The sequence below is a fragment of the Echinops telfairi genome, unplaced genomic scaffold (genome assembly GCF_000313985.2).
Source record: "Echinops telfairi isolate 266 unplaced genomic scaffold, ASM31398v2 ScPeMD7_7424;HRSCAF=8462, whole genome shotgun sequence".
NCBI lineage: Eukaryota > Metazoa > Chordata > Mammalia > Afrosoricida > Tenrecidae > Echinops > Echinops telfairi.
The window spans coordinates 19,767,597-19,792,169 of NW_022111324.1; the positions used below are offsets into that span (position 1 = coordinate 19,767,597).

At 49.5% G+C, this 24,573-nt stretch overlaps 2 protein-coding genes and 1 pseudogene across 3 annotated transcripts; 1 reads left to right on the plus strand and 2 right to left on the minus strand.

Annotated features, from left to right (window-relative positions):
- Positions 1–344: 344 nt before the first annotated feature.
- LOC101642159 (fatty acid-binding protein, heart-like) lies at positions 345–746 on the minus strand. Its single transcript, XM_045298297.1, has one exon. It carries the CDS (start codon positions 744–746, stop codon positions 345–347), a length of 402 nt encoding a protein of 133 aa, XP_045154232.1.
- A 923-nt stretch (positions 747–1,669) lies between these two features.
- On the plus strand, positions 1,670–14,908 carry TEX35 (testis expressed 35). 2 transcript variants are annotated; one of them, XM_030887771.2, is made up of 9 exons: positions 1,670–1,722; positions 2,676–2,726; positions 3,221–3,289; positions 4,375–4,431; positions 5,599–5,658; positions 13,279–13,340; positions 13,535–13,721; positions 14,137–14,226; positions 14,695–14,908. In XM_030887771.2, the coding sequence occupies exons 1-8, from the start codon at positions 1,684–1,686 to the stop codon at positions 14,188–14,190; spliced, it is 579 nt and encodes a 192-aa protein (XP_030743631.2). In that variant the 5' UTR covers positions 1,670–1,683; the 3' UTR covers positions 14,191–14,226; positions 14,695–14,908. The 2 variants fall into 2 exon arrangements, with proteins under 2 accessions (XP_030743631.2, XP_045154235.1); XM_045298300.1 differs by lacking the exons at positions 13,535–13,721; positions 14,695–14,908 and having other exon boundaries at positions 14,137–14,200.
- A 5,727-nt stretch (positions 14,909–20,635) lies between these two features.
- LOC101660691 overlaps positions 20,636–24,573 on the minus strand; it is a 20,308-nt pseudogene continuing 16,370 nt past the window's right edge.

Sequence of the window (24,573 nt, forward strand, 5' to 3'; positions counted from 1 at the left end):
ACAGAGAGGACAGTCGCTACTCCGTAGGAGAAAGAAGTGGCGGTCTACGTCTACCCCCATAAAGATGTAGAGTCCTTGGAAGCCCTCTGTCCCAGAGTGCACTATGAGTCAGAATCATTTTTCCCCTTCAGCCTTGAGCGTTCCTTTATTGATCTTAGAGAACCGTCGATGGAGTTTAAACAAAGAATTAGTATACACTACGGGAACCAGAACCAGGCTGATGCCACCTGATCCCAGGATCCCCCAGCCAAAGTGGATAGATACAAAATACCAGAAGAGGAAATGAGGCGTTCGGTGGTGCGTCCAGGGGCAGCCCAGTTGGCAGAGCAGCCCGTGCAGTGGGCTCAGGCCTCTCTCTCGTAGGTGCGAGTGCAAACCACGCTGCCGTGAGTGAGGGTCAGGATGAGCTTCCCGTTGATCAGCTCCCGCACGAGCGTCGTCTCTTGCCCGTCCCATCTCTGCTTGTGGACCAGCTTGCCGTCATCCAGAGTCACAATGGACTTGACCCTCCTGCCATCTGCGGTCAATTCATCAAACTCTACTCCCAGCTTGAAGTTGATCTCTGTGTTCTTGAAGGTGCTCTGCGTCTTGATGGTGACCCTCTCCGAATTCATTTCAATGATGGTGGTGGGCTTGGTCAAGTTCCCCACCTGCCTGGTAGCAAAATCCACACCGAGTGACTTCATGTAGTCGTCGAAATTCGTGCTGTCCACTAGCTTCCAGGTGCCCACAAAAGCCTGTGCCATGGTCAGGCTGGCAGAGAAGCAGGCCGATGGCAGGCAAGCGAGGATCCCCAAACTGGCCCCGTGATGGAATCTGGGGGCAGCAGGTTGGTTTGGGCTGGGTGTGCAATTCACTCACAGTTTGCCTGCATTTACCAGTGGCTGTGTGCCTCGCCTCTCAGACTGCCCAAGCTCAGCTCCACAGAGAGAACGTGGAAGGCCCTGCGAGAAGGGGGAATAAGAAATTAGGTTCACAGACCAGGATTGTGAAGGATTGCAGGACCCCCGAAAATAGGAGGTCTTGTTTCTTTGACACTCCACTTTAAGCATGAACCACAGCTACCCTCAGAATGACCTTCTCATTAGTACCCACTCCTCCCACCCACACACACCCTCCAGGGTGCTGGAAGAAATAGGAGCAGAGGCAGAGGGCAGCGGGCAGAGGGGATGCCCATGTGGGCATTAGGAGCCATCCCGGGCATGGCAGGAAGAGAGCTCAGGGTTAGACAATCCATGGTCATAGAGCCTGAGGCAGGGCCTGCCCACATCAGGAGGGCACAATGCCGGGGGTGGGGGGAGCTGGGGTTCACGGCAGACCCCTGCTCCCTTCCAACCAGGGATCCCTGCTGGGAAGTAACCTGGGCTCCAGGAAGTCTTCTTACTGGATCTTGGGCAGGGACAGGCCGTGATCCTCCCCAAAACTCTCAGCGAGAGGCCTTTGCCGAGTGGGGGTAAGAGGAAGACCTGGTTGCTTTGAACCAACCCTGAATCCCTTCTGTCTGTCAGTGGCCAAGGCACCCCAGGCCAGTGTGTGGGTCCTGGGCATTGTGACCTCAGCTGTTCCGCACACAGACGGGTCACCCCACCCGGCCCTTAACCTGTAGTTGGCATAGGAGTGGCCTGGTCACGGGGGCTGCTTCGGGAGGCTGGGAAGCTGAAGAACACGCTGGCCTCTTCCATCATGTCAGCCAAGAGGGCAGAACTGAAGAAAGCAAGCCTGGTAAAGGAGAGGGGCCCCTGCTGAGCAGCTCGTTGTGGGGGAGGGGGAGGGAGCGGTCTCTGACTGAAGATGGGGGGAAGGGGCAGAAAAGGCTCTTGTGAGCCTCGGGCATTTCTCTTCTCTGCTGGCAATGGGGGTGGGCTTCACCCAGTGGGCTTGGGGTGGGAAGAAGCCTCTGGGGACTTCCTCTGAGCACAGCGACCCTGTAGGACAGAGTAGACCGGCCCTGCGGTTTCCAAGGCTGTACATTTTTATGGGAGCAGACAGCCTCATCTTTGTCCCAAGGAGCTGCTGGTGGGTTTGAACGGCCACCCTGATGGTTGGCAGTTCAGCATTTAACCCACAGTGCCATCAGGGCTCCTTCAGCTGGTAAATATCATTATCACCCCCATTTCACAAAGGAGGAAACGGAGGACCAAGAGACTCCAGAGTTTGCCCAAGTTCACACCGCTAGTCAACAGATGAGATTAGAACCAGGTCTGTCTATCCCCAAAGCCGAAGCTCCTGACGCAAACCTTGGCTGAAAGTGCCTTCTTGCCCAGCCCTTCCTGCAAGGGGAGCCCCAGGTCTGTAAGAGGAGCGAACCTGGCAAGGTTGGAGCTGTTCTGAAGCAAGGAGGGCTAACGGAGGTTATGAGGGCCTGAATTCAGGCACAGCTGGGCAGGCAGTTTGGAGTGGGGGCAAGGGTCAGGGTGGTGGGGGTGTCCTTTTACAAGGGTTGAATGTCATCAATGGATTCCAGTTCACGGTGCGTCAGAGCAGAACTGGGCTTCACCGGGTTTCCAACGACTAGACCCTTCCAGCAGTAGAACGCCAGGCCTTTCTTTGGGCAGATTTGAACCATCAACCTTTCAATCAGTAGCTAAGTGCCAGCCAGGGACTCCTATGACCTCATGAGCCCTCCCACAAGCCTGACGGCAGACAAGCTGACTTCCGATTACCTCTCTCAACAGAACAAGAACTACAAGACAGTTTGCCTGGATTGTAAGGCAGAGCCAGTCAAAGTAAGAAGCACTCCGGAGGCCACACAGGCACCTCGGGGCAGCAATATGGACTTGGGGGTCATTCACAGGGGCTGGTGACTGAGAGACAACGCCACACTAGGAACCAGAGCACTAAACAAGGGAGCCTTCAGTCGTGTTCTGTGCTCTGCAGAGAATTACAATCGAGAGACACGACTGGGAGGCTGCTTTAGATTGGATGGTCAGGCAGGCCTTTGTTGAGGTAGAGCATGGGCAGAGAGGAGGAGGGGAGAGCTGGACCGAGGAAGCAGCGAGGACAGATGCAGCGAGGACAGATGCCGTGAGGTGGGGACATGTGTGGGGCCAGGAAGACCTGAGCTCAGCGGAGGAGGGAGGAAACAGAGCTGGTGGGGCCCCAGAGGGTCAGTCTCTGCCCTTGGGCCTCAGGGAGGAGCAGACACTCAGGTCACCCCTCTTGCCTTCTCTGCCCACATAAGCAATGTCTAAGGCTCTGTGTCTCTGGTTTCAATGGACAGACATGTGACTACAGAGGCGCGAAGCAAGAGGGACCGTCTACCAAGTCTGGAGGGGCACAGGAGCTGAAGGTCAGCGTGGGAGCCCAGACAGCAGGGGGCGGGATGCACAGGATGGAGAGTGGGGGGCCTCAACTCCGCTGACTCCCGGGGCACTCTGAGCCATTGCCACCTCCAGAGCTGCTCTGGGCCTGGGCATCTCAGTCCCTCTGGTTCTTGCTTTTCTTTTTGAAATAATTCGAATCTTACAAAAAGTTGCAACAACTACTGCCATGAATTGTCATATACCTTTCACTCTTCTTCCCTCGATGCGGCATGTCGTTGTGGTTGTGTTATTCTCATGCAGTCATTCGTTCTCATCTCCCTCCCTTTCCCTTCCTCTCTCCCTCCCTGGTGGTGCAGTGGGCTACACATTGGCAGCTAACTACAAGGCCAGGGGTTCAAACCCACCTGTCACTCCTGTAAAGACTTGAATCCACTTAATGGCAGTGAGCTCTGTCTCTGTCTCTCTGTCTCTGTGTGTGTGTGTGTCTCTCTCTCTCTCTGTGTTCTATCCTAAACCAGTGGAGAGTAAGTTGCCCTTTTAACCCTAAATCTTCAGTGTGTATTTCCTAAGACAACAGCCAGAGTAGAATGGCCCGAATCCAGGAAATCAACAGATACAGTACAAATTCTGGTATGATGTAATTTATTCCAGCTGTCTCCCAAATATCCTTTATAACTGGAGAAGGGAAGCCAACCACCCCGCCCGATCCTAGACCAGGATCCCCGTGTGGTAACCCCTTGCCATTCTCTGTGGTCTCCTTGCATCTGGAGCCGTCCTGTGACTTTGGCCTTCCAGGGCACTAACTTTTCAGGATTGCAGTCCATTTACTTGGTGGACTGGCCTTGACTTGGGGCGTGATGGATGGTTCCTAGGGTCTGGGTGCAGGGTGGCACGTTGGTGGCAGGTCACTGAAGTGATGCTGACTCCTGCTCAGGACTGTCCCCAGAGGCAAGCACTGTCCACAGGCTGCCCGAGCTGCCTTCCTTTCCAGCACCCTGTCTGCCTCCTCCCTCCCGGAGCCCCCCTGCTTCCCTCTCTCTCGGTCCCTGGGTCATCCCTCCCCCCTTCAGTCGGTCGCCTTGGCTCATCCCTCCACATTGTCTCCCCTCAGAATGAACTCAGGGAGGTGAGGGAAGAACTCAAGGAAAAAATGGAGGAGATAAAGCAGGTAAAAGACGGTGCTTCACGCAACACGGCGGGAAGGACGGCTTGAAGAGAAGCATGTCCTGAGCTTCGAGAATGAAGGACAGGAGGACTTGCGGGGTGGGGGTGGGGGGCGTAGGCCAATGACTTCAACTCCATCCCCTCGGTGCTTAGGAGCTCAGTGGTTCAGTCATCCTCTTTGGTGCTTAAAGCTGGTAGTTGAGGAACCACTCTTGCCACATATAATCCATGGTGGCTAAGGACGCTGCAAGGGAATCTCGTCACAAGGTTGGGCTAAGGTAACCTTGGTGACCACGTGGAGAGGGGCTGGGGGACTGATTTGGATTTGGGGGCAGGCAAGGACCAGTCCCTCCTCTTTATTTATCTGTCCAGGGACAGCCACAGAGTTAGAACTCTCTCTTAATTGCTGTGATGGAAACACCTATACCAGTTGGCACAAATCAACCCCAACTCATGGCACCATCCCCTGTCTGTGAGCAGCACCGTGCGCTGCAGGGACTCCGGTGGCTGCCGGGTGGTGGTTGGGTTTCTTTCTACAAGGGGATCCTCAGGCCTCTCGACAGGGCGCACTTGAGCCTCCAGCCCAGGGCCACCTAGAGCATACTTAGAAAACAAGCAAGTAAGCGAGAACAGAGATGTAACTAGGCCTGTGGCCTGCACTCCATCTGGAAGCCTTCCATGACAATACGCCAGAGGCAACAGTCGCCAAGGCTGCCGGTGGTGGTGACAGGTGACTTGGTGGTCTGTAAACTTTCGCCCCATTCACAGGTTCCTTGGGAAGAAAGTAGCTTCACTAGCCCATTACTAGTCCAGTCCTTAAGCCAGCGGTTCTCAACCTGTGGGTCACAACCCCTTTGGGCAGTGGTTCTCAACCTGTGGGTTTTGACCCCTTTGGGGATCAAATGACCCTTTCACAGGGGTCGTCCGATTCATAACAGTAGCAACATGACAGTTATGAAGTAGTAGCGAAAATCATTTTATGGTTGGGGAGGTCACCACAATATGAGGCACTGTATGAAAGGTCGCGGCATGAGGAAGGTTGAGAACCACTGTCTTAAGCTCTCTCTAGTTCATTCCGTAGAAACCACTGCTGCCTTTTTCTTAAGAAGCTCCCAGAGGAGACTGGGCAACTCTCTGGAGTAATACAAGTGTGCCTTTTCCTCCTTATTAGATAAAAGACGTAATGGACAAGGATTTTGATAAGCTCAAGGAATTCGTGGAAATTATGAAGGTAAGCACAATGCCGAGAGTCTAGTAGGAGACCGAAACGTGATTACAAGAAAAAATTACTTAATAACTAAGTAGCAAGCTAAGTAATAACTGGTTCTCTGTTGATGAGAGACTTAGAGAAGAGAGAAATGGCAGGGCTAGGAGTGTCCAGAAAGGCCTTTGGAGGGAAAGTGAGGCTAAGTTGAGCCTTGCAAACTGCATGAAAAGGTTAATGCAGATCAAATAAAAACGAAAACCAGCAAGAGTGTTTTTTTAACTCAAGACCTGCTGAGGAGGATCGTTTCAACTCTAGAACAGAGGCTCTCGCACTTTGACATGGTCCGGAATCACCTGAGTGCTAAGGAGCACAGAGCCCATAGCGTGTTGGGAGGGCGCTTGACCAGGCTCTTCAATATGGAAGCACGGACAGGCAAATCTAGACAGCCACACCTTTAAAAGAGATGGAAGGGGGATTAGTCATAAGATATGCTAAAACCCACCATGTTGTTGTTTGCTGTTGAAGTGATTCAGATAACAACCCTGTACACAGGGTAGACCTGCCCCATGAGGTTGTGATGCTTAGGGAAGCAGACTGCCACATCTTTCTCCCGTGGAGAGGCTGGTGGGATCGAACCACTGACTTTTCAGTTAGTAGCTGAGCGCTTCACCACGGTGTCAACAAAGCTGCTTATAATCTACAGTAAAGCAAAAATAATGAAACCTGACTATAGCCCAAAGAACATCAGAGGGATGAATAAAGCCACAGAGAGACCCAGTGGGCAGCCATCTGCCAAAGATGCACTGAGAATCACCTGGGGCTTTTAAACGTCCATAAACCCAGGTACCACTCCAGGTGAGTTGAATAAAGTTCCCCAGAGCTGGGCAGAATTACTTAAGGATCCTTAAGTGAGTCTGATGCCTGCCCTTTGATGAGAACCAGGCCCTAAACATGTTAATAGTCGTTATTAACCATGGCTACACTTTAGAATCTCCTGGGGAGCTTTGAAAACTCCTTCTTCTGCCTGGGCTGCCCCTGAACAATTCTATCAGAAGCTCTTGGGGAAGGTCCACTACACCTGTAGTTTGGTAGTTACGTAATCTGTTGTCAATTTGAGACTTAAGATTGAAGGGGTAGAGTTTGGCCTGTCAATCAGGCCACAGCTTGATGACCTCATTTGGAGGCACTAAGGAGATAAATAGCTCATTGGAGGTGGGACACAAGCTCACTCACTGGGAGACATCTCCGTTGACAAGACACATGGAGCCACCCTAGAGCTCTGGAGCTGGAGGAGCCACGTAGACACCCCTGCCAGCCCTGAGCTGCTCACTCCACCACTGGACCCATAAGACTTTACCCACTGGCCTGTGATCTTCCTGCATTCAGTATCATTGCATGTGTTTCATGAGTCTGAAGAGAACTTTATAGATTGTATCAGACATGTGGGCTAATGTTGGACTTGTGGACTTGACCTGGACTGGGCTGGGATGTTTTCTTAGTATTTAATTGCTCTTTCTCACACACATGAGTCTCCCTGGATTTGTTTCTCTAGTCTACCTGGACTAACACAAGTAGTGTTTAAAGCCCCGTAGATAATTCCAAATACATTCAAGGGTGAAAACCACAGCTCTATAGAGTTTAAAATACAATCTCACTCACTGCCATCGAGTTGATGCCGACCCCAAAGACAGGGTAGAACTTCCCTTGTGCGTTTCTGAGACTAACTTTATGGGAGCAGAAAGCCTCGTCTTTCTCCCACAGAGTAACTGGTGACTTTGAACTGGTTACCTTGCAGTTAGCAGCCGAATGCATAACTCACCACGCCACCAGGGCTCTTAATTAAAGTATGATATAGATTTTTTTTTTAAATGTCAGCGAGAAGGAAAGGCATTGCTTAACTACAGGAAGAAGGCCCACAGCTCTGTTTATTATGCAGAAACCAGAAATAATGCTTACAGAGTAAATTTAAATAATAAAAACCAGGAAAAAAGTATTAAATAAATATTTAACTGGGTTTTCTAAATATAAAAACAATGACAAAAATCCCAAAATAAATGTTGATAAGAAAAGTGGGTGAAGGGAGACGTCTGTTAGTGTAAGACATGGAAAAATAATCATTTATAAATTATCAAAGGTTTGTTGGGGGGGGGAATGAAGAGCTGATATCAAGGGCTCAAGTAGAAAGCAAATGTTTTGAGAATGATCATGGCAACAAAGGTACAAATGTACTTGACACAATAGATGTATGTATGGATTGTGATAAGAGTTGTACAAGCCCCCAATAAAATGATTTTTAAAAAGAAAAAAAAAATCCCCAAATAGTTAAAAAAAACGTTGATAAACTTCACTGCACCACCTGTAGAAATGAACAGCAACAGCAGGCTGGGGAAATAACTTTACACAAATACGAGCGGGAAGATGGACACGGACGGTTTCTATCCTTCGGATGGAAAGCTCCCACAAATGAGCACGCAGGTGAGAAGCCGTGCCAAGGACACGAGCAGACAACCCGTGAGAGAATGCAACTCAGAGGCCAGACACCTCTGAAAAGCAATGTTTCCAACCTGGAGTCATGAAGTAATTGCAAAGAAAAGCAATCAAGCAACAATTAGGTAATGATTACATGTGCAGATGTTTAGATGATAACAAGACAGATAAGCAAGGAATGTGTTCATTTTTCAGAGGGGAGTGCAAATTTGCTTAAAATTGACAAATCATTAGACAACACCCAATGCTATTAAACAATAAACTCCTAACGTACAGAAATGCACACATCAAGAACGAATGATGCAGTTTTTTTCAAAGAAAATATACAGATGGCTAATACGTCATTTAAAAACTCAAATCTATCGTCATCGGTCAACTACTACTTCTGCTTTTTTTAATTTTCAGAAAGTTTTATTTACAAACATTTAAAAAAATCATTTTATTGGGGGTTCTAACAGCTCTTATCACCCTCCATCCATCCACCATTGTGTCCAGCACATTTGTACAAATGTTGCCATCATCATTTTCAAAACATTTTCTTTCTACGTGAGCCCTTGGTATCAGCTCATTTTCCTCCTCCTCCTCCATCCTCGGCCCTTATGAACCCTTGATAATTTATAAAACAAATGTTCATGTCTTACACCAAGATCACTGTCCACTCCCAGAGTCCTTAAGGCTGTAATTCTTATACAAGCTGATGACCACACCTTTCTCTGCAGAGAGGCTGGTGGGTCCAAAGGGCCAGACTTCAATTAGCAACTGAAGCCGTAACCGCTGTGCCGCAGCCTCTCTGATCAGACAGTGTTGCTGCTCTTCGGTGCTTTGGGGTCGGTTCTGACGCACAGCTGCCTCACGTCCAGCAAAGCAAAGCATTGTAGTCTGCGCCATCCTCAGCCCTCGCTGTGTCTGAGCTCCTTGGTGCAGCCGCTGTGTCAGTCCGTCTTGTTGAAGGCCTTCCTCGTTTTTGCCGACTCTATTTTATTGAGCATGCTGCCCGTCTCAAGGCACTGGTCGAGCATGCTGCCCGTCTCAAGGTCGCGCCTGGTAACGTGCCCCAGAACACGAGAGGCGCACTCTGGAAGTGTCTCTCCAAGCTGGTTTCTTCATTTTTCTGGCAGTATTCTCCGTCAATCCCTTCATGAAAGTGCATAGGTTCTTTGATCTTGTTTATCAGCCAGCTCACACATGCATATGAGGTGATTGACAATGCCATGGCTGGGGTCAGGTGCACCTGAGTCTTCCAGGTGATGAGGTCGATGCTTTTCAACACTTTAAAGAGGTCAGTGCAGCAGATTCACCCAAGGTAATGTGCCGTTTGATTTCCTGACTGCTGGTTCCATGGGTGTTGATTATGGATCCAAGTAAAATGAAATCCTTGCACAGCTTCCATCTGCTCTCCCTTGATCGCGGTGCGCTTTAGCGGTGCAATGGTGAGGGCTAGGGCTCTTCATCAATGAGCGCTTCAAGGCCTCTTCCCTTACAGCAAGCACGGTTGGGTCACCTGCAGACTGCACGTTGTTCCTGAGCTTCAGTTCTAATGGCGTGTTCTTCCTTGTGTAGCTCAGTCTCTCAGCGTGTTTACTCAGCATATAGATTAAACCCATTTGGTGAAGAGAGACAACGCTGACCATGCCTTTCTGATTTGAAACCATACCATATCCCACTGCCTTTTGTTCCACGCACAGGTTCTGCATCAGCACAATGCGGTGTTCTGGGATTCCCCTTCTTCGTAGTGTTATCTGTAGTCTGTTATGATTCACACAATCGAATGCTTGTATATGGTTAATAAAACACAGGTGAGCATTTTTCCACCTTTCCGACTCTCTGCCTTCAACCGAGACTCCTTTGACATCCGCGGGTCTACATCTTGTTCTAAATCCACCTTGACTTCCTAGCAGTTCCTTGTCAATGTATTGCATATTTTAAAATTATCGTCAGCAATATCTTGCCGTCATGTGATACCAATGATATTGTTTGATAAGTTCCACATTTTGTGGGATCACCTTTCTTTGGGTTGTGTGCAAATATAAATCTCTTCGAGTTGGTTGGCTAGGTAGTTGTCCTCCAAATTTCTTGCCATAGATGATAATTTCCAGCATTGCGTGCGTAGGTTAGCTGGTATTGCACCCATGCCTAACGTCATGCTTTCCTCGGATACTTTTAATACAATAGCAATAGGTACCCAAATATCAAAACCCTTACTTCTCAGTCTTGCTCCTCAGAATGAGGAAAGCCAGCATGGTTACGTCTAAACAGATGTTCGGCACAGCTATTTATAAGAGCAAACATTGGGAAGCAAACCACCACTTTTAATAGTAGGGGAATAGCCAAATAAATAACGGGATTTCTGTTAGGAACTATCAATGACAATGTTTAGAAAGAATGTTTATAATGAAACTTGAAAAGGGAAGCTATAAGGAACATACACAGATTGATTTCAGCTGGATGAAAATATAGGCTCATAGCTCGATGGGAAAGAAGTGCATGTATCAGAACAGCTCAGTGTGGTTACTTCTTGGTGGGGAGATTTTTTTATAGTCCTCTAAATGTTCTACAATAAGTATGTATTATTTTATATGAAAAGGCACATCCAACCACAAGGGTCTCGTCTTGTTAGGGGGGCTGGCTGCGGGCGGGCACAAGGAGCAGCTGGAGCACAGCAGGATAGGAGGGTGACCGGGTAGCGGGAAGATCAGTTATAGGGGGATCCTCAGGGCACATTGTGAGAAATAGCACTGAGTGGGCACAAGGGCAGTGGATAATGAGGGCTTTTGAAAGACAGGCAGACAAGCTGGAACTTGATCTGTTAGCAGTAAGAGGCTTCTCAATATTCTGAATCAAAGAACATGCTTGGGGCAGCACTTCAGGAAGCTGAGCCCACAGCTGTTTGCAAGGTGGCCTAGAGGGTAGGGGTGCAGGGAGCAGGTGGAGACTGTCTGGCAGTCAGAACACCTGACAGGAGGTTGCATCCAGCAGAAGGTGATGCAAGCAGAACTGGGTGTTGGAACAGAAGGGAAGATAACAGCTCTGGGTGATGCATGCTGTCTAGAGACCCATGGAGAGGCGAGCGGCCACTGTGACACCCATGTTGGGATCCAACGGTGAGAAGAAAGTGGTGGCAGTGACAGGAGAATTGGGAAGTGGAGCTGATTTTAGGAAGGAAAGTGATGAGGGGTGAGTTTGGGACATGATGCGTTTCGTTACCTGTGGGATTAGAAGCTCTGGTGGTGTCGTGGCTAAATGCTCTGCTGTTGGCCAAAAGGTTGGCAGTTCCAACCCACCAACCCTCCCCCCAGGGAGAAAGCTGTGGCAGTCTGCTTCTGTAAAGATGTACAGCCTTCAGTCCTCCTACTCTGTCCTACAGGGTCTCGCTGAGCTAAAATTGCCTCAACAGTGGTGGATTTTGTTTGTTTGTTTGGTGGGACATTTGGTCCCAACTTTGTGACCCAGGGTGCATTTTGTCTACAAGAATATTTTTACTTTGTGTGTGTGTGTGCATAAATCATTTTATTCGGGGGGGGTCATACAGCTTTCACCACAATCCATATATACCTCCATTGTGTCAGGCACATTTGTACATTTATTGCCATCATTGTCAAAGCATTTTCTTTCTACTCGAGCCTTTGGTATTGGCTCCTCGCTTTTTTTCCTCCCTCCCCCACCCTCCCTACCTCCTAAACCCTTGATAATCTATAATTTATTGTTATTTTTTCATGTCTTTCACTGACTGATGTCTCCCTTCACCCATCTCTCTGTCGTTCATCCCCCTGGGACGGGGTTATATGTAGATCGTTGTGATTGGTTCCTCCTCTCTCCTCCCACCTTCCCCTTCCCCTCCTGGTATCATTATTGGACCTGAGAGATTTATCTATCCTGGATTCCCTGTGTTTCCAGCTCTTATCTGTACCCATATACATGCTCTGGTCTAGCTGGATTTTTAAGGTAGAATTGGGATCATGATAGTGGGGGAGAGAAAGCATTAAAGAACTAGAGGAAAGTTGTATTTTTCATTGGTGCTGTACTGGCACCCTGACTAGCTCCTCTCTTCCTTGTGACCCTTCTGTAAAGGGATGTCCAATGAATATAGTTATTTTTATTGAGAATTTCTACAAAATTTGAAGATACCTTTCAAATAATTATTTTCTGAACTCTTCCTCGATCAGTTTTCGACAGCAGATTAGATAAACTACTTCCAAATGTTTTCATGTTTTCATTGAAATGATTTTCTATGGAGCAAACTAATCTGTCTTTTACATTTTATGTATGCATAACAAATAGCATCAAGAATAACCTCTGCCACTTTAGCATGTCTTTTGGGGCCAAAAAATATTTCTCTCAAGTCAAATGTTCCCTGGTCAACTTTCTTAAGCCTCACGTTGCAAAGATATCTCATTCTTCTAACAGTTCTTAGCGAATGGCGAGTGTGGCGCGCCACTTTGGGTCCTGTCGATTTGCTCTCATGTTGGCTGTTTCCCCTGAGACTGGGTGACCCATCGGGTCTGAGTGCTGCTGCTGGTGTTGAGAGGTGCCGTTGAATCACTTCTGAGTCACCAGGACCTGCTGGGAGCAGAAAGAAGCACTACCCAGTAGGTCCAACCCTCACAGCCGTTAGTGTGGCCATTGTCGGCCATCTCATTGAGGGTCTTCCTCTTGTTCACTGACGGTCTATCAAGCACAATGTCCTTCTCCCAGGACGTATCCCTCCTGATAACACGTACGAACTACAAAGTCTCAACACCCCCAAGTCTAAGGCATCTTCTTGCTAGACTGGCAGGGGTTAAACCATTGGCGTCAGCAGACTGGATTTCTCGGTCCCATCATGTTATAGGCTTGAACCAAGACAGACCCGGATGTCATCCATCCCAATGTCAGATGAACTAAATGATCGCGTGACTTGTGATTGACAGAGAGACATTAGCAGAGCCCATGATGGATTCTGCCTGTGCTTTCCTCTCATCATGGGATAAGAAGGGGGGCGGGGTGGAGGAGCCATACCAGTTGTCACCTCTCTCCCCTAAAGTCCCTCACCCAAGTCTAGGGAGGATCCTGGAGAAAATAAGCTAGTGGGATAGTATCTGAATGGTTTGCCAGGAGAGGCTGGGAAGATTTCAAAAGCTCTTTAAAGTAAAGATTTTAGCTTTGCCTTTTCTCTTCAAGGACATGCAGAAGGATATGGATGAGAAGATGGATGTCCTAATAAATATACAGAAACACAAGTTGTGAGTATACCCTGCACACCTCTCTCCTGGTCCCTGGAGGGTCCCTCTTCACTCCGTAAGTGCCCCGGGGCTCCAGGTGACACACAGCTCTCCAAGGAATGGCCGTGGCCTCTAGTGCCTCAATGGCTTGCAATCAAAGCTTGCCATAGCGGATGATTGCCTTGCCAACTCTCTGTCCCTTTCCTGACTCCCAGTCCCCTTAGAAAAGGACCAAAGGAACACCAGGAACTCAGGCTGATGGAAAACGCTGAGTCCGACCCATCATGCAGGCACGATAAAGTGTGTGGAATTAACGGGACGTCAGCTGGTCGTCACCGGAGGGTCATGTCACCACACAAAATCAAACAGGACTCAGTAGAACCCATTCATTGTAAGACCTGTGTAAGTGAGCCCAGCCCCATCCCAGCACCAGTTCTAGAGCCCTGGGGTCCTGCTCCTCCTTGCCTCACTCTGAGCCTCCTCACTCCTGGGGACTTGGACCACGCCTTCATTGACTGGAGCCCTTTAGACCAGGAGGATCCTAAGCCATGACTCTTTAGGATTTGACCCTTGGATGCGCCTGCTTCTAAGTCAGTTTCTCACCCTGTGGGTTGCAACCCCTTTGGGGGTCGAACGACCCTTTCACAGGGGTCGCCCAATTCATAACAGTAGCAAAATGACAGTTATGAAATCACGAAAATAATTTTATGGTTGGGGGTCACCACCACATGAGGAACTGTATTAAAGGGTCGCGGCATTAGGAAGGTTGAGAACCACTGCTCTAAGTGCTTCTAAGTGAGTTCCTGTCCTCTTGTAGCAAGGCCTGATTAGGGGCCCATCAGGCCGACCCTGTTGGACCAGGGAGAAATGATCTTTCTTGGACCACTTCATCCTCTGCAGGAAAAAGGTTGGTTGTGTGCCTCCCCACTCTCCAAAACAAACAAACAAACAAACAAACAAACAAGCGAACAAGCAAAACCACAATGATCAGAGGCAGGAAGCTTTTTTCAACTGGGTGCCTCATTAGTCCCCAAAGGGGAGTGATATCACTGCACTGGCATTGAACCCCACTGTGCAGTTTTGAGGAGGAAGTGAGATTATTAAGAGACCCTGCAGCCTCATACACACACACACACACACACACACACACACACACACACACACACACGGGACAAGCACCCATGGGCTTAAGCCGCTTCTGGAGGTAGGAGTTGGGTTTCCAAGTCTAGCAGCTGCCTCCCACGAGGCTCAAGAGGGAGGGACTTGCTCCCAGGCTACCCTGTCACCCTCGGTGGGGAGGGTGGACCCCTGCCGTGGGCCCCTGCCGCTGACCTGGCCTTGTCTCAGGTCCCTGCCTCTCTCCCCATCTCGAAAGAAACATCTCCACCAGGCCTGGCCACCTCTCTCACCACTTGACACCTGGAGCTGCCTTCTGATTCAGCTGTACTTCAACCCCAGAGCAACTGAGGACATTCTCCCCCAACTCCCCCCCTACCTGTGCACTGTCGTAAAACCTGGCTGGCTGCAGCTCCTCCCCACTCCTTGAGCTGCTCAGGAAGGGCTTGTTGGCTCTCAAATATCAGCCCACCCCAGGCCTCCACTGTGAGATTAAAATCTTCATTTAAAGCCAAAGAGAGGGTCATTGTGTTGAATACCAGTCCCAAAGGGAACTGTGCAAGAAGAGCGGCGCTTTACTCCCCCCTACCCGCCACCCCTCCTGCTTCCTGGTGGGTTAGTGTGAAAAGCCACCTGCATCATCCTCAGGATCTCCCTCGAAGCCACCTCTTCCCCTCTCCACTCCACTGGGTTCTACAGAGTTCTTAGTCCACCGGCCAGCACACCGGAGGCCCCGTCAGCCTGTGCTGGTTTGAGAAGAGGCCCCACTGTTTTACCCTCTGGTCTTCCTGTCCCTGACGTCCTGCTCCTGCACAGTGGGCGGCCCTGTGCCTTTGGGAGTTTGGGGCGCACGCAGGCCCCCAGGCTTCCCTCCACACTGTCTTTAGTGTTGCCAACCAGCATGCTGACGTCCCCACAACCAGGAATCCATCGTACCTGCCAGGTACCTTCTCCCCAACTCCAAGACTTCTACTGTCTCCTCTACCCAAAACTCTTCTTCGCCACCCCAGAACCTATGGGATTGTCTCCAAACTCCATGAACTGACTCTCAAGACCTCATTTCTGATCTTAGCTTCCAGACTTCTATCCCTATCCCTTCTATCCACCTGCCAGTGCTGTGTTGCTGGAAGCTATGCCATGGGCATTTCAAATGCCAGCAGGGTCACCCATGGTGGACAGATTTCAGTGGCGCTTACAGCTTAAGAGAGACTAGGAGAAAAGGCCTGGCACTCTACTTCCCAAGATTCGCCCATGTAAACCCCATGGGTCACAGCAGAGTTCTGTGGGACATGGAAGAGGAGGACAGGCCCTACGGGAGGAAACACTCAAAGTTCACAGTGACTGCACCAGCGGACTCGAGCACACAGCGAGAGAGATGATGATATACGCCCGGGCCACGTGCCCCTCGGCTGTACACGGGGTCGACCAACCGCAGAGGGAACTGCACCTTGGCCAATAACTTGCGTTCCTGTCTGTAAACCACAGTCTGGCTTCACTTCCCCGCGCCTTGCCTTTGCTGACTGCATTCTCATGTCTCTCCATCTGAGGGCCCGTCGACCCGCGTGGACTGCCCTCTGCGTCTACACCACTCCTCCAGGGTGCAGCAGGCAGGCGCTGAGAGGCCTTCCTCGCGTTCTCTCGAAGGGCTTCCATCTTCGTGAAGACTGTCCATCTGCGGACGCAGGGCTTCCCTGCAGCCCCATCTTCCTCCTCAGCATGGAGTTAGGCTCCGTACCTGGCAGGTGTTCAGAAACTGTCTGCCATGGAGTTGGTGCTGCTAAGTTTGTGGGGGCACAAGTGGGCCCACTAAGCCCTTCTGGTATTCTTAGCCCTGTGGCCTCAGCACCAAGGATGTGCCTAAGGGGTCTCAGGTGACAGCAGGCCTCTCCTTCCACATGGGCACCCTCAGGACTGGGCAAGCTGGCATGAGGGTCCAAAAGAAGTCTTGTAACTCTCCGGCCTTCACACCCCCAGCATGTCTGGAATGTGCACATGGGACGGCGGTGGTCTGTGTTCAGACCAGCTGGTGGGGTGAAAAAGGCCCCGGTGAGGTGAACTTGTGGCCAGAGCTCGGGATTTCAAACGTGAGGAGGACGCTGCTTCTGAGAACCCACGCAGGTCACCAGGGAGCTGGAGCTCCCAGCCGCAGCGACCGTGCCTGCCTGTGCCGGTGATGCTGACTGAGCACTGAGGTCTCATCCCACAGTTCTCTGCCCTCCCATTCGTGACCCTCGCTGGGCTCCCCTGGGCCCTGGGCCCCTGGGGCCCAGCTCAGAGGGGAAAGCTGACAACTGGGTGTGGGAGCAACAGGGGCGCCTGATGTACCCAGTGCAAGCCTGCCGTCCAACATCTGCCGGGTCTCCCCCTGGGGAGGGACCCTAGGGAGCCACACTGTCATCCCTGCTGACACTGCCTTTGCTGGTGGGCTCGCACATTTCCTGGGGTCTCCGTGTCACCTCGTCTGGAAATGGATCATCCTTAACGTTGACGGTTCTCCCGAATGGGTGATTCCTGTCCTAGGTACAGACCCTCTTATGGGTAGGTGGGGGTCTCTCCCTCACCTCAGAGCCGCAATTCTTTGTGCCGTAGGACCCTGCCTTCCTAGTCTCAGTTGATTGGACCCATGTAGGTTTTCAACCCAAACGAGTCAATTGGGTTTCTTTCCCTGGGAGTTTGGGGTCCCATTTTGATGAGACCGGAACTTCGGCCAGGTCGTTGGGAGTTGGTCAGGGAAGCAGAGACAGCTGGTCTGTAGGCAAAGAAAACCCGCCTGCAGAGAGAGGAGAGTCCAATCGAGTTGCCGAGAGAAGTCCTAGAGGTGGGGCTGTAAGGACCACTCGCCAGGCCCTGGCCCCTCCAGACTTGGGGCTGCCTCCTCCTGCAGCTTGGTTATGCATTGGGCTGCTGACTCCTGGCTGCTCCTCAGAAGAAAGACGGTGCTTTCTACTCCCGTAAAGAGTTACAGTCTCGGAAGGTCACAAGGCAGCTCTCCTCTGTCCTAGAGGGTCCCTATGGGCCAGCATCGACTTGACAGCAGTGAAGTTTTCTTTTCATTTATTTTTAAACCTCTACTCGAAGAACCCCGGGTGGCTTAGTGGGTTACAACTTGAATACTAACCACAAGGTCAGTTGTTCAAAACCACCAGCCTCCTCAAGGGAGGGGATGAGGCTTTCCATTCCCATAAAGAGTTACAGTTTCTGAAACCCACAGGGCAGTCCTACCCTCTTTTATAGGGCCGCTATGAGCTGGCATAGGCTCCAGGGCAGTGAGTTTGGGTTGGTTTGGTTTGATTCCCTCGGGCTCTCTGATCAGACTGCCCATTTCTGTGTAAGCAGAGTGTACGTCTGTTACTAGCTCATGAGCCTTAACTAAACCCCCAGCACTAGAAGGAATCTCAGATGCTCTCTAACTCCATCTCATCAACTTACAGATGAGCACTCTGAAGCCCAGAAAGGTGCAGGGAGGGACCCTCGGCCACACAGCCAATTCGTAGCAGAGCCAGGCCCAGGCCCCAGGTTTTCTGACTCCTGGCCTGGTGCTCTTTGCCTGCTTCTCCAGTTCTGGCCCCCGTCGCTCGGTGCTTTCTGGGGCCGCTGTCCCTGCAGTGGGGACCAGGTGAAGCAAAGTGAGCTTGGCATCAGCTGAATCTGGAGACAGATCCCAGCCCCACACTCACTAGCGACGTGGCCACAGGCCAGTGCTCCCCAGGCCAGCCCTGAAGGTAGCCGGCATCATCGACTGGAGCTCAGACCAGCCCCTCTGAGGGGCTTTAACCCAGCAGGTAGGGTCATCACTCAGTTTCCACGGCAGTGGGACACCTGCCACCTTCCTAAGAGATGGTGCTGTGCGGGACCCTGAAAGGGGCAACTTTCCCTAGCTCATGAGTAATTTCTCCTCCCCTTCTTGTAAGCCAGGTAACCTTTTAGCATATCTCTCTTTATTTAAACAGAATAAAATCAAGAGAGAGAGAAAAAATCTCCATATTAAACAGTGAGCGTGAATACCCCACCCCCACTTGAGCCCCCACAGTCGATCAGGACACATGATGGTGAAGGGGGCCCTTGGTGGGACAGGGGCAGGTTTAATGGTGGGACGAGACTGCCCAGTCAACATGTCAGCTTTAAAAAGTCATGGGTTTGGGGAGATGGGTGCCCCTGGTATGGGGCTAATCGGTACTCTCTCTGAGGGGACATTTTGGCCATCGATGCCAGGTGCCCTAAAAGACGAGGGGGAAAGCGCAGATGCGCAAACATTTGGTGGCAAGAGCACAGGTACAGCTCCTCCTCCCCTGGGCTTCCCAGATCCCGCGGCTTTTACAGACTGTGGTTTGTAGCAACCCCCCCCCACCCCCACCCCCCCACCCCCGCAGGGCGAGTGAGCCATTGGCACCATTGTGCTCACGCTGTCTCTCTGCCACAGCTTAGTCATTGTCACAGCGTCTCCAACTGGCTCATCACACTAGTGCACACGGAATAGACTGCCCCAACCACTGCCATCGAAGTGTCTCCTAGCCCCACAACACAGCGTTTCTGAGACTGTAGATCCTGCAGGAGCAGACGGCTTGATCTCCCGGTGGACAGCCCAGTGCCTCACCCACCGCCAGAATGCGCCTTGGAGTCGGGGAGGGATGGCGAGACTTCGGCTCATGTCACCCTGCCTGGTAGAACAGACTCACCGCCGTTGAGCCTGTTCCAGTCCCAGGATGCGTCAGGACAGAGGAGAACTGCCCTTGTGGGCTCCCAAAGCTGGACATCCTTATTATAAAAATGTAACTGTTTTATTGACATACAATTCACATATTATACAATTCAGTAGTTTCAGTATATTATAAAGAGTGGTGCAGTCATCACCACAATCCATTTGAGAGCAGTTTCTTCTTTTCTGTACTTGCTATTATTAGCTCCCCATTTCCCCCTCACCTCCCCTGCCAGAACCCCAAGAAACTATCCGTCCAGTTACTATCTCGATCGAGTTAGCTGTCCTGGATGTCATATAAAGAAAAACACAAAACCTAAAAGCAAATAAATTACAGAAGCAAAAACCCAACAACATTACAAAACATTGAAAAAGCTCAGGTGAAAAGACAGTAGAAAACAGTACAGATGTAAAATGGGTCAAAAGGGAGACCAAATGATCAGGTGCTCAGTGGATGCACTTGAATGGTGGTGCTGGCGGAGAATATGGAAAGTACCATGGACTGCCGACGGACAAACAGACCTGTCTTGGAAGAAGTGTGAGCAGAGTGCTGCTTCGAGGCAAGGATGAAGAGGCTTCGTCTTACATACCTTGGGCATGTTCCTTGGGCTCCAGTCCCTGAAGAAGAGCATCACGCTTGGTACAGTGGAGGGAAGCCCGAAAGAGGGAGACCCTCAATGAGCTGGGCTGACACCGTGGCTGCCACAACGGGCTCAAGCACAACAACAATTGTGCAGATGGCCTGGGGTGGGCAGTGCTTCACTCTGTGGTTCATACGGGTCCTGTGGGTTGGAACTAACTCGGCACCTAACAACAATAACGCCTCCATTCATCCGCTTTCTAATGCACTCCGTCTGACAGAAAGACATTCACATTCCTGGTCAATGGTTAGAGGGGATTCATGGGGGCTCATTCCAAGTGGGGACCCTGCAAATGGATCTGGGCTTCCATTGTCAACCCTCGCCTGGTGCTTAGAATTCACAATCGAATACTGATCCATCTCCCTTAGATGGCTGCTTGTATGAAGAGAAGCCTTTAAAACCCCAGATACTATTCCTTCTGATAGCTGGGCACCATTTGCTTTCTTCACCACACTTTGCTGCAGCACCCATATCTTCTTCAGTGTCTCTTCCTGAGGGTGAGCATCAAGCAGGACCACATGGTGAGAGCTAATTGTTCTTAGAGGAAGGCTACTTTCAAGTGGGAGCTCTAAACCATTCATGGATCTGTGGTTTGCCTATGTGCTTGGTCCACTTTGGAGACATCGTTATTCTTTTATTAGGGAATAGTATACATCATCCCCATGGAGCATATGACAATTCCATGGACAGTATCCTTAATTTAGCCAATGTTCGAGAGTGTCAAATACCATGCATACATGTGTGGGACACCTTTTTAGACCAAAATATGTGGATTATTGGCCTGCAAAGCTTTCCATTCTTTTGGGAGGTGGTACAAATAATTTTTAATAGGTGTTTGCTGTTTTTACACATCCACGGAAAAATCACGCAATGCTGGCAGCATTGGATACAATTCTGGGCCACAAGTCTGCACACTCCTTTGCAACTGGTCCAATGAGGGAAGATCCTTTCGTCTTGCCTTTATTATTTACTACAACCCGTCAAACCTAAAGGAACCAAGGGAACACACCGTCTTTTCTCTGATGCGACTTCCATTGTAGTGTCACTGCCACAGGATGTGACTTCTTTCTGAGCTCGGCTTCCCTTTCTTAACTGTGGCCATCACCCTGTCTGATGGCCATCACCACCAGTGGGCAGTCTCTTCAGTGGGCCCTCAATTTCCTGTACAGAGATGATACATAGATGTTTGACTTTGTGATCATAGCTCCTACTGGAGGACCCAGGGAAATCCAGAATTTTGCACCAGACAACCCACCACATATATCCTCACTTAGACATCTAGAACATCAGAAAGAATCATAAAAATGTAAAATTTTACAACAGTTTTACCGGTACATAATTTACATAGCATACAATTCAATAGTTCAATTGTATCAAGAAGAGTTGTACTTATCAAAATGGGTATATAAGTAAATGGCTACATAAGCAAATGTGGTGAAGAAAGTTGATGGTGCCCAGCTATCAAAAGATATAGCGTCTGGGGTCATAGAGGCTTGAAGTTAAACATGCAGCCATCTAGCAAGGAAGCAACAAAGCCCACATGGAAGAAGTACTCCAGCCTGTGTGATCATGAAGTGTAGACAGGAATAGGTATCAGAAGTTCAAACACAAGAAATAAAATTGACATGAAGGAGCGTAGACAAAGTGTAGATCCCAAACCAACCTGAAAGATAATTGGACAGTCTCTCCCAGAAGGGCCATATGGGAAGGAAGATACATCCAGGGTACCTTATAGCACTGATGAAACAGATAACTATCCTCTAGTTCTTTAATATTTCCTCCTCTTCCTATTACGGTCCCAGTTTTACCTCATTAATCTTGTTAGACCTACATAGGTTCATTTGTATAATTAAGATCACTCAATGCATGAAAGCCAAGACAGATCAGCCCTTCAGAAATAGTAACAGGAATATTGACTCCCTGAGGGTATGGGAAGGGGGGGGAGGGAGGAACTGATAGCAATGATGTGTGTATAATCCCACTCAAGGGGAACAAATAGCAGAATTGTAGGTGAATGGATACATTGAATGGTGTAAGACAAAGCAAGTAATAGTAACAATCTATAATATAATAACACTATATAATAATATATTATACAATATATAATATAGTAATTATATATAGCAATATATAATATAATAATATAATCCCCTCCCTCCACCAGAAGGGGTGGGATAAAGGGCAGTTCAAGAAGAAAGAAAATGTTTTGAAACTGATGGTGGCAGCAATTGTACAATTATGCTTGATCTAATTGAATTATGGATTTTTATAATATCTGTAAGAGCTCCCAATAAAATGATTAATTTTTTTAAAAGAAGAAGAGTTGTACAATCATCGCTACAATCGGTTTCAGAACATTTTCTTCATTCTCATATGCATCATTATTAGCTACCATTTCCCCCTAACCTCTCCTGCCATGTGTCCAAGGAACTATTAATCCAGTTACGGTCTCTCTAGATTTACCTCTCCTGGATTTCGTATACACAAAAGTATTTATTAAAAATATTTATTTAAAAAACTAACAACAATAACAAAGTAAAACAAATGCCTCAACTTAAAAAAAAAGCAGAAAATATTAAAAACTAGACCGAATTTAAATGGATCATAAGGGAGACCAAATGATATGGTGTTATATTTGAACCTAACGGCATCTGCAACAGTCCACTTTCCAGAGTGCTCTGCATGATAGCAAGGCCGTTCACACGGCTGGGGTCTCAATCCACGTGTATTTCCCCTTCACTGAAACAACAAAACAGAACAAAAAACAACTGAAACAGTGTTAAAATGGGTCAAAAGGGAGATCTATTTTGACCCGACTGTGTCTGCCATAAGCCACTTTGCATGTTGTCTGTCTGATAGCAGGATGTTCATGTCCCTTAACTGTGATCACGGGGGTTCACTAGAGGCTTAATCCACGTGTGACCCCGCAGACGGATTTGGGGAGAAGCTACCGGAGCAGAAAGCCTCATCTGTCTCCTAGGGACTGGCTGGCGGTTTGAACCACTGCCTTGTTGTGAGCAGCCCCAGTGTGAAGCACCGTGCCATCAGAACTCCTTTGGTGAGGTGGAGAGTCAGAGGGAAAGCCGAGCCTCAGTGAGAGTGGCTACGACAATGGGCTCACTCGGGGTGGACAGGGCCAGGCCCTGCTGCATTCTGTTGGGCAGAGGAGCACCCTAGGTCCGAACTGACTGGATGGAGCCTAAGAGCACCAAGAGGGTCTCCACACCCCTCTTCTCTTGCCTTGGTGAGCACAGTGGTCTTGGAGTTTGGAAGGAGTTCCCCACTGTCCAGTCTCAACAAGCATCCCAAGGCATTCTTTTGAAATGTAAGCTAGATCCCAGCACTCACTGTTTTCAGAACTCTCCACTGTCTTCTCATTATCGTAGAGCAAAATGCAATCCTTACGAGGCCTTTAGGCTCTGCATGCTCTGCCCTGCTGCCCCCTGGCCCTTACACTAAGCCCCTCCCCTTTCTGGGCTTTCAAATGGGTCACACACATTCTTGCCCCAGGCTTTGCCCTTGCTGTCCCTGCCCTACAACCTGTCCTTTGGGCCTTTGATCCCAAGTTACTTCTCCTGGCCCTTCCCTTGATGCCTGTGCTCCTAGGTTACAAATGACAAGACAATTTGCACTTGGTCCTTAATGTTATGTGAATTTGTCCTCACTCTGAAGTGATTCAACTAGCCCCATTTGTGACAAATCATTTATCAAATTCTTCATCGTAATCACTTTCACATATGCAGCTTTTAAAGCATTGAAAAGTCTTGCAGCCTTTTCTTGCACTAATCCCCCCAATCAACCACACCCACTGCATTGAGTCCATTCTGACTCACGGGGACCACACAGGGAGGGCTTCTCCAGAGGGTTTGAGACTGAATCTGTAGGAGAGCAGACAGCCTCTTCTGTCTCTGGAGGAGCGGCTAGTGGGTGTGAACCACCGACTTTATGGTTAGCAGTCCAACAATTAATCCACATCACCATGATGGCTCTTTAGCTTCTTGCACTAAAGTCAGGCTAAATAAGAACTAAATGCATTTGTCCTGAGTTACCTACAATTTGACTTGAAGACACACTTCGGCATGGATCCTGCTTACACTACATATTTTACCTGTTTGCTCCCTGACTTCTCCCTCTGCAGGGCAAGCCCCGGGGAAGCAGAGAGTCTGATTTGGTCCTTGATCTCCACCAGGGCCCACAACAGTGTAGGCCGTGGCAGGGACTTCACAGATACTTGCTCAGCTGTGTCGTGAAAACAGGGATTTGCTCGAGCAAGGGGCTGCCATTAGTTTGGGTTAGTTTGGCCTTAGGTTCTGTGGCCCCTGGGAGTCACTCTGCCCCACCTTCCTGGAGTAAACAGTGAAGCGTCTGGCACCTCTTCGATGCCCCAGAGCCCTCTGGGGGAGAGCCCGAGTTGGATGACAGGACTTGTCGCTGTGTGGAAGACAGTCCCACTTTGGACAGGGCTGCTTCTCATTCTGCGCAGTGTCTTGCCCCGCAGTTTCCTCACCTCTGACCTGGGCCTCTCAAAAGCCCAGGAGAGCACCCATCATTATCTGTGCTGCAGCATTGAACTTGGAATAGAATCTCTTTCTACCTCATCCTTCTAAGGAAGTCAGGTCAGAGATGCAGTCAAAGCAAAATCAACACGCAGACCCATTTTCGATCAGGTTATTAATGCTTGGAAGCTGGATAAGTCTGTAAAAATCCACAGCAACTCATGTATAAGAGAGTTTTATGTAAAGAAAGTGTGCATCACGAAAACATCCCAACCCAATGCTGCCCAAGCCCACAAGTCCAACAT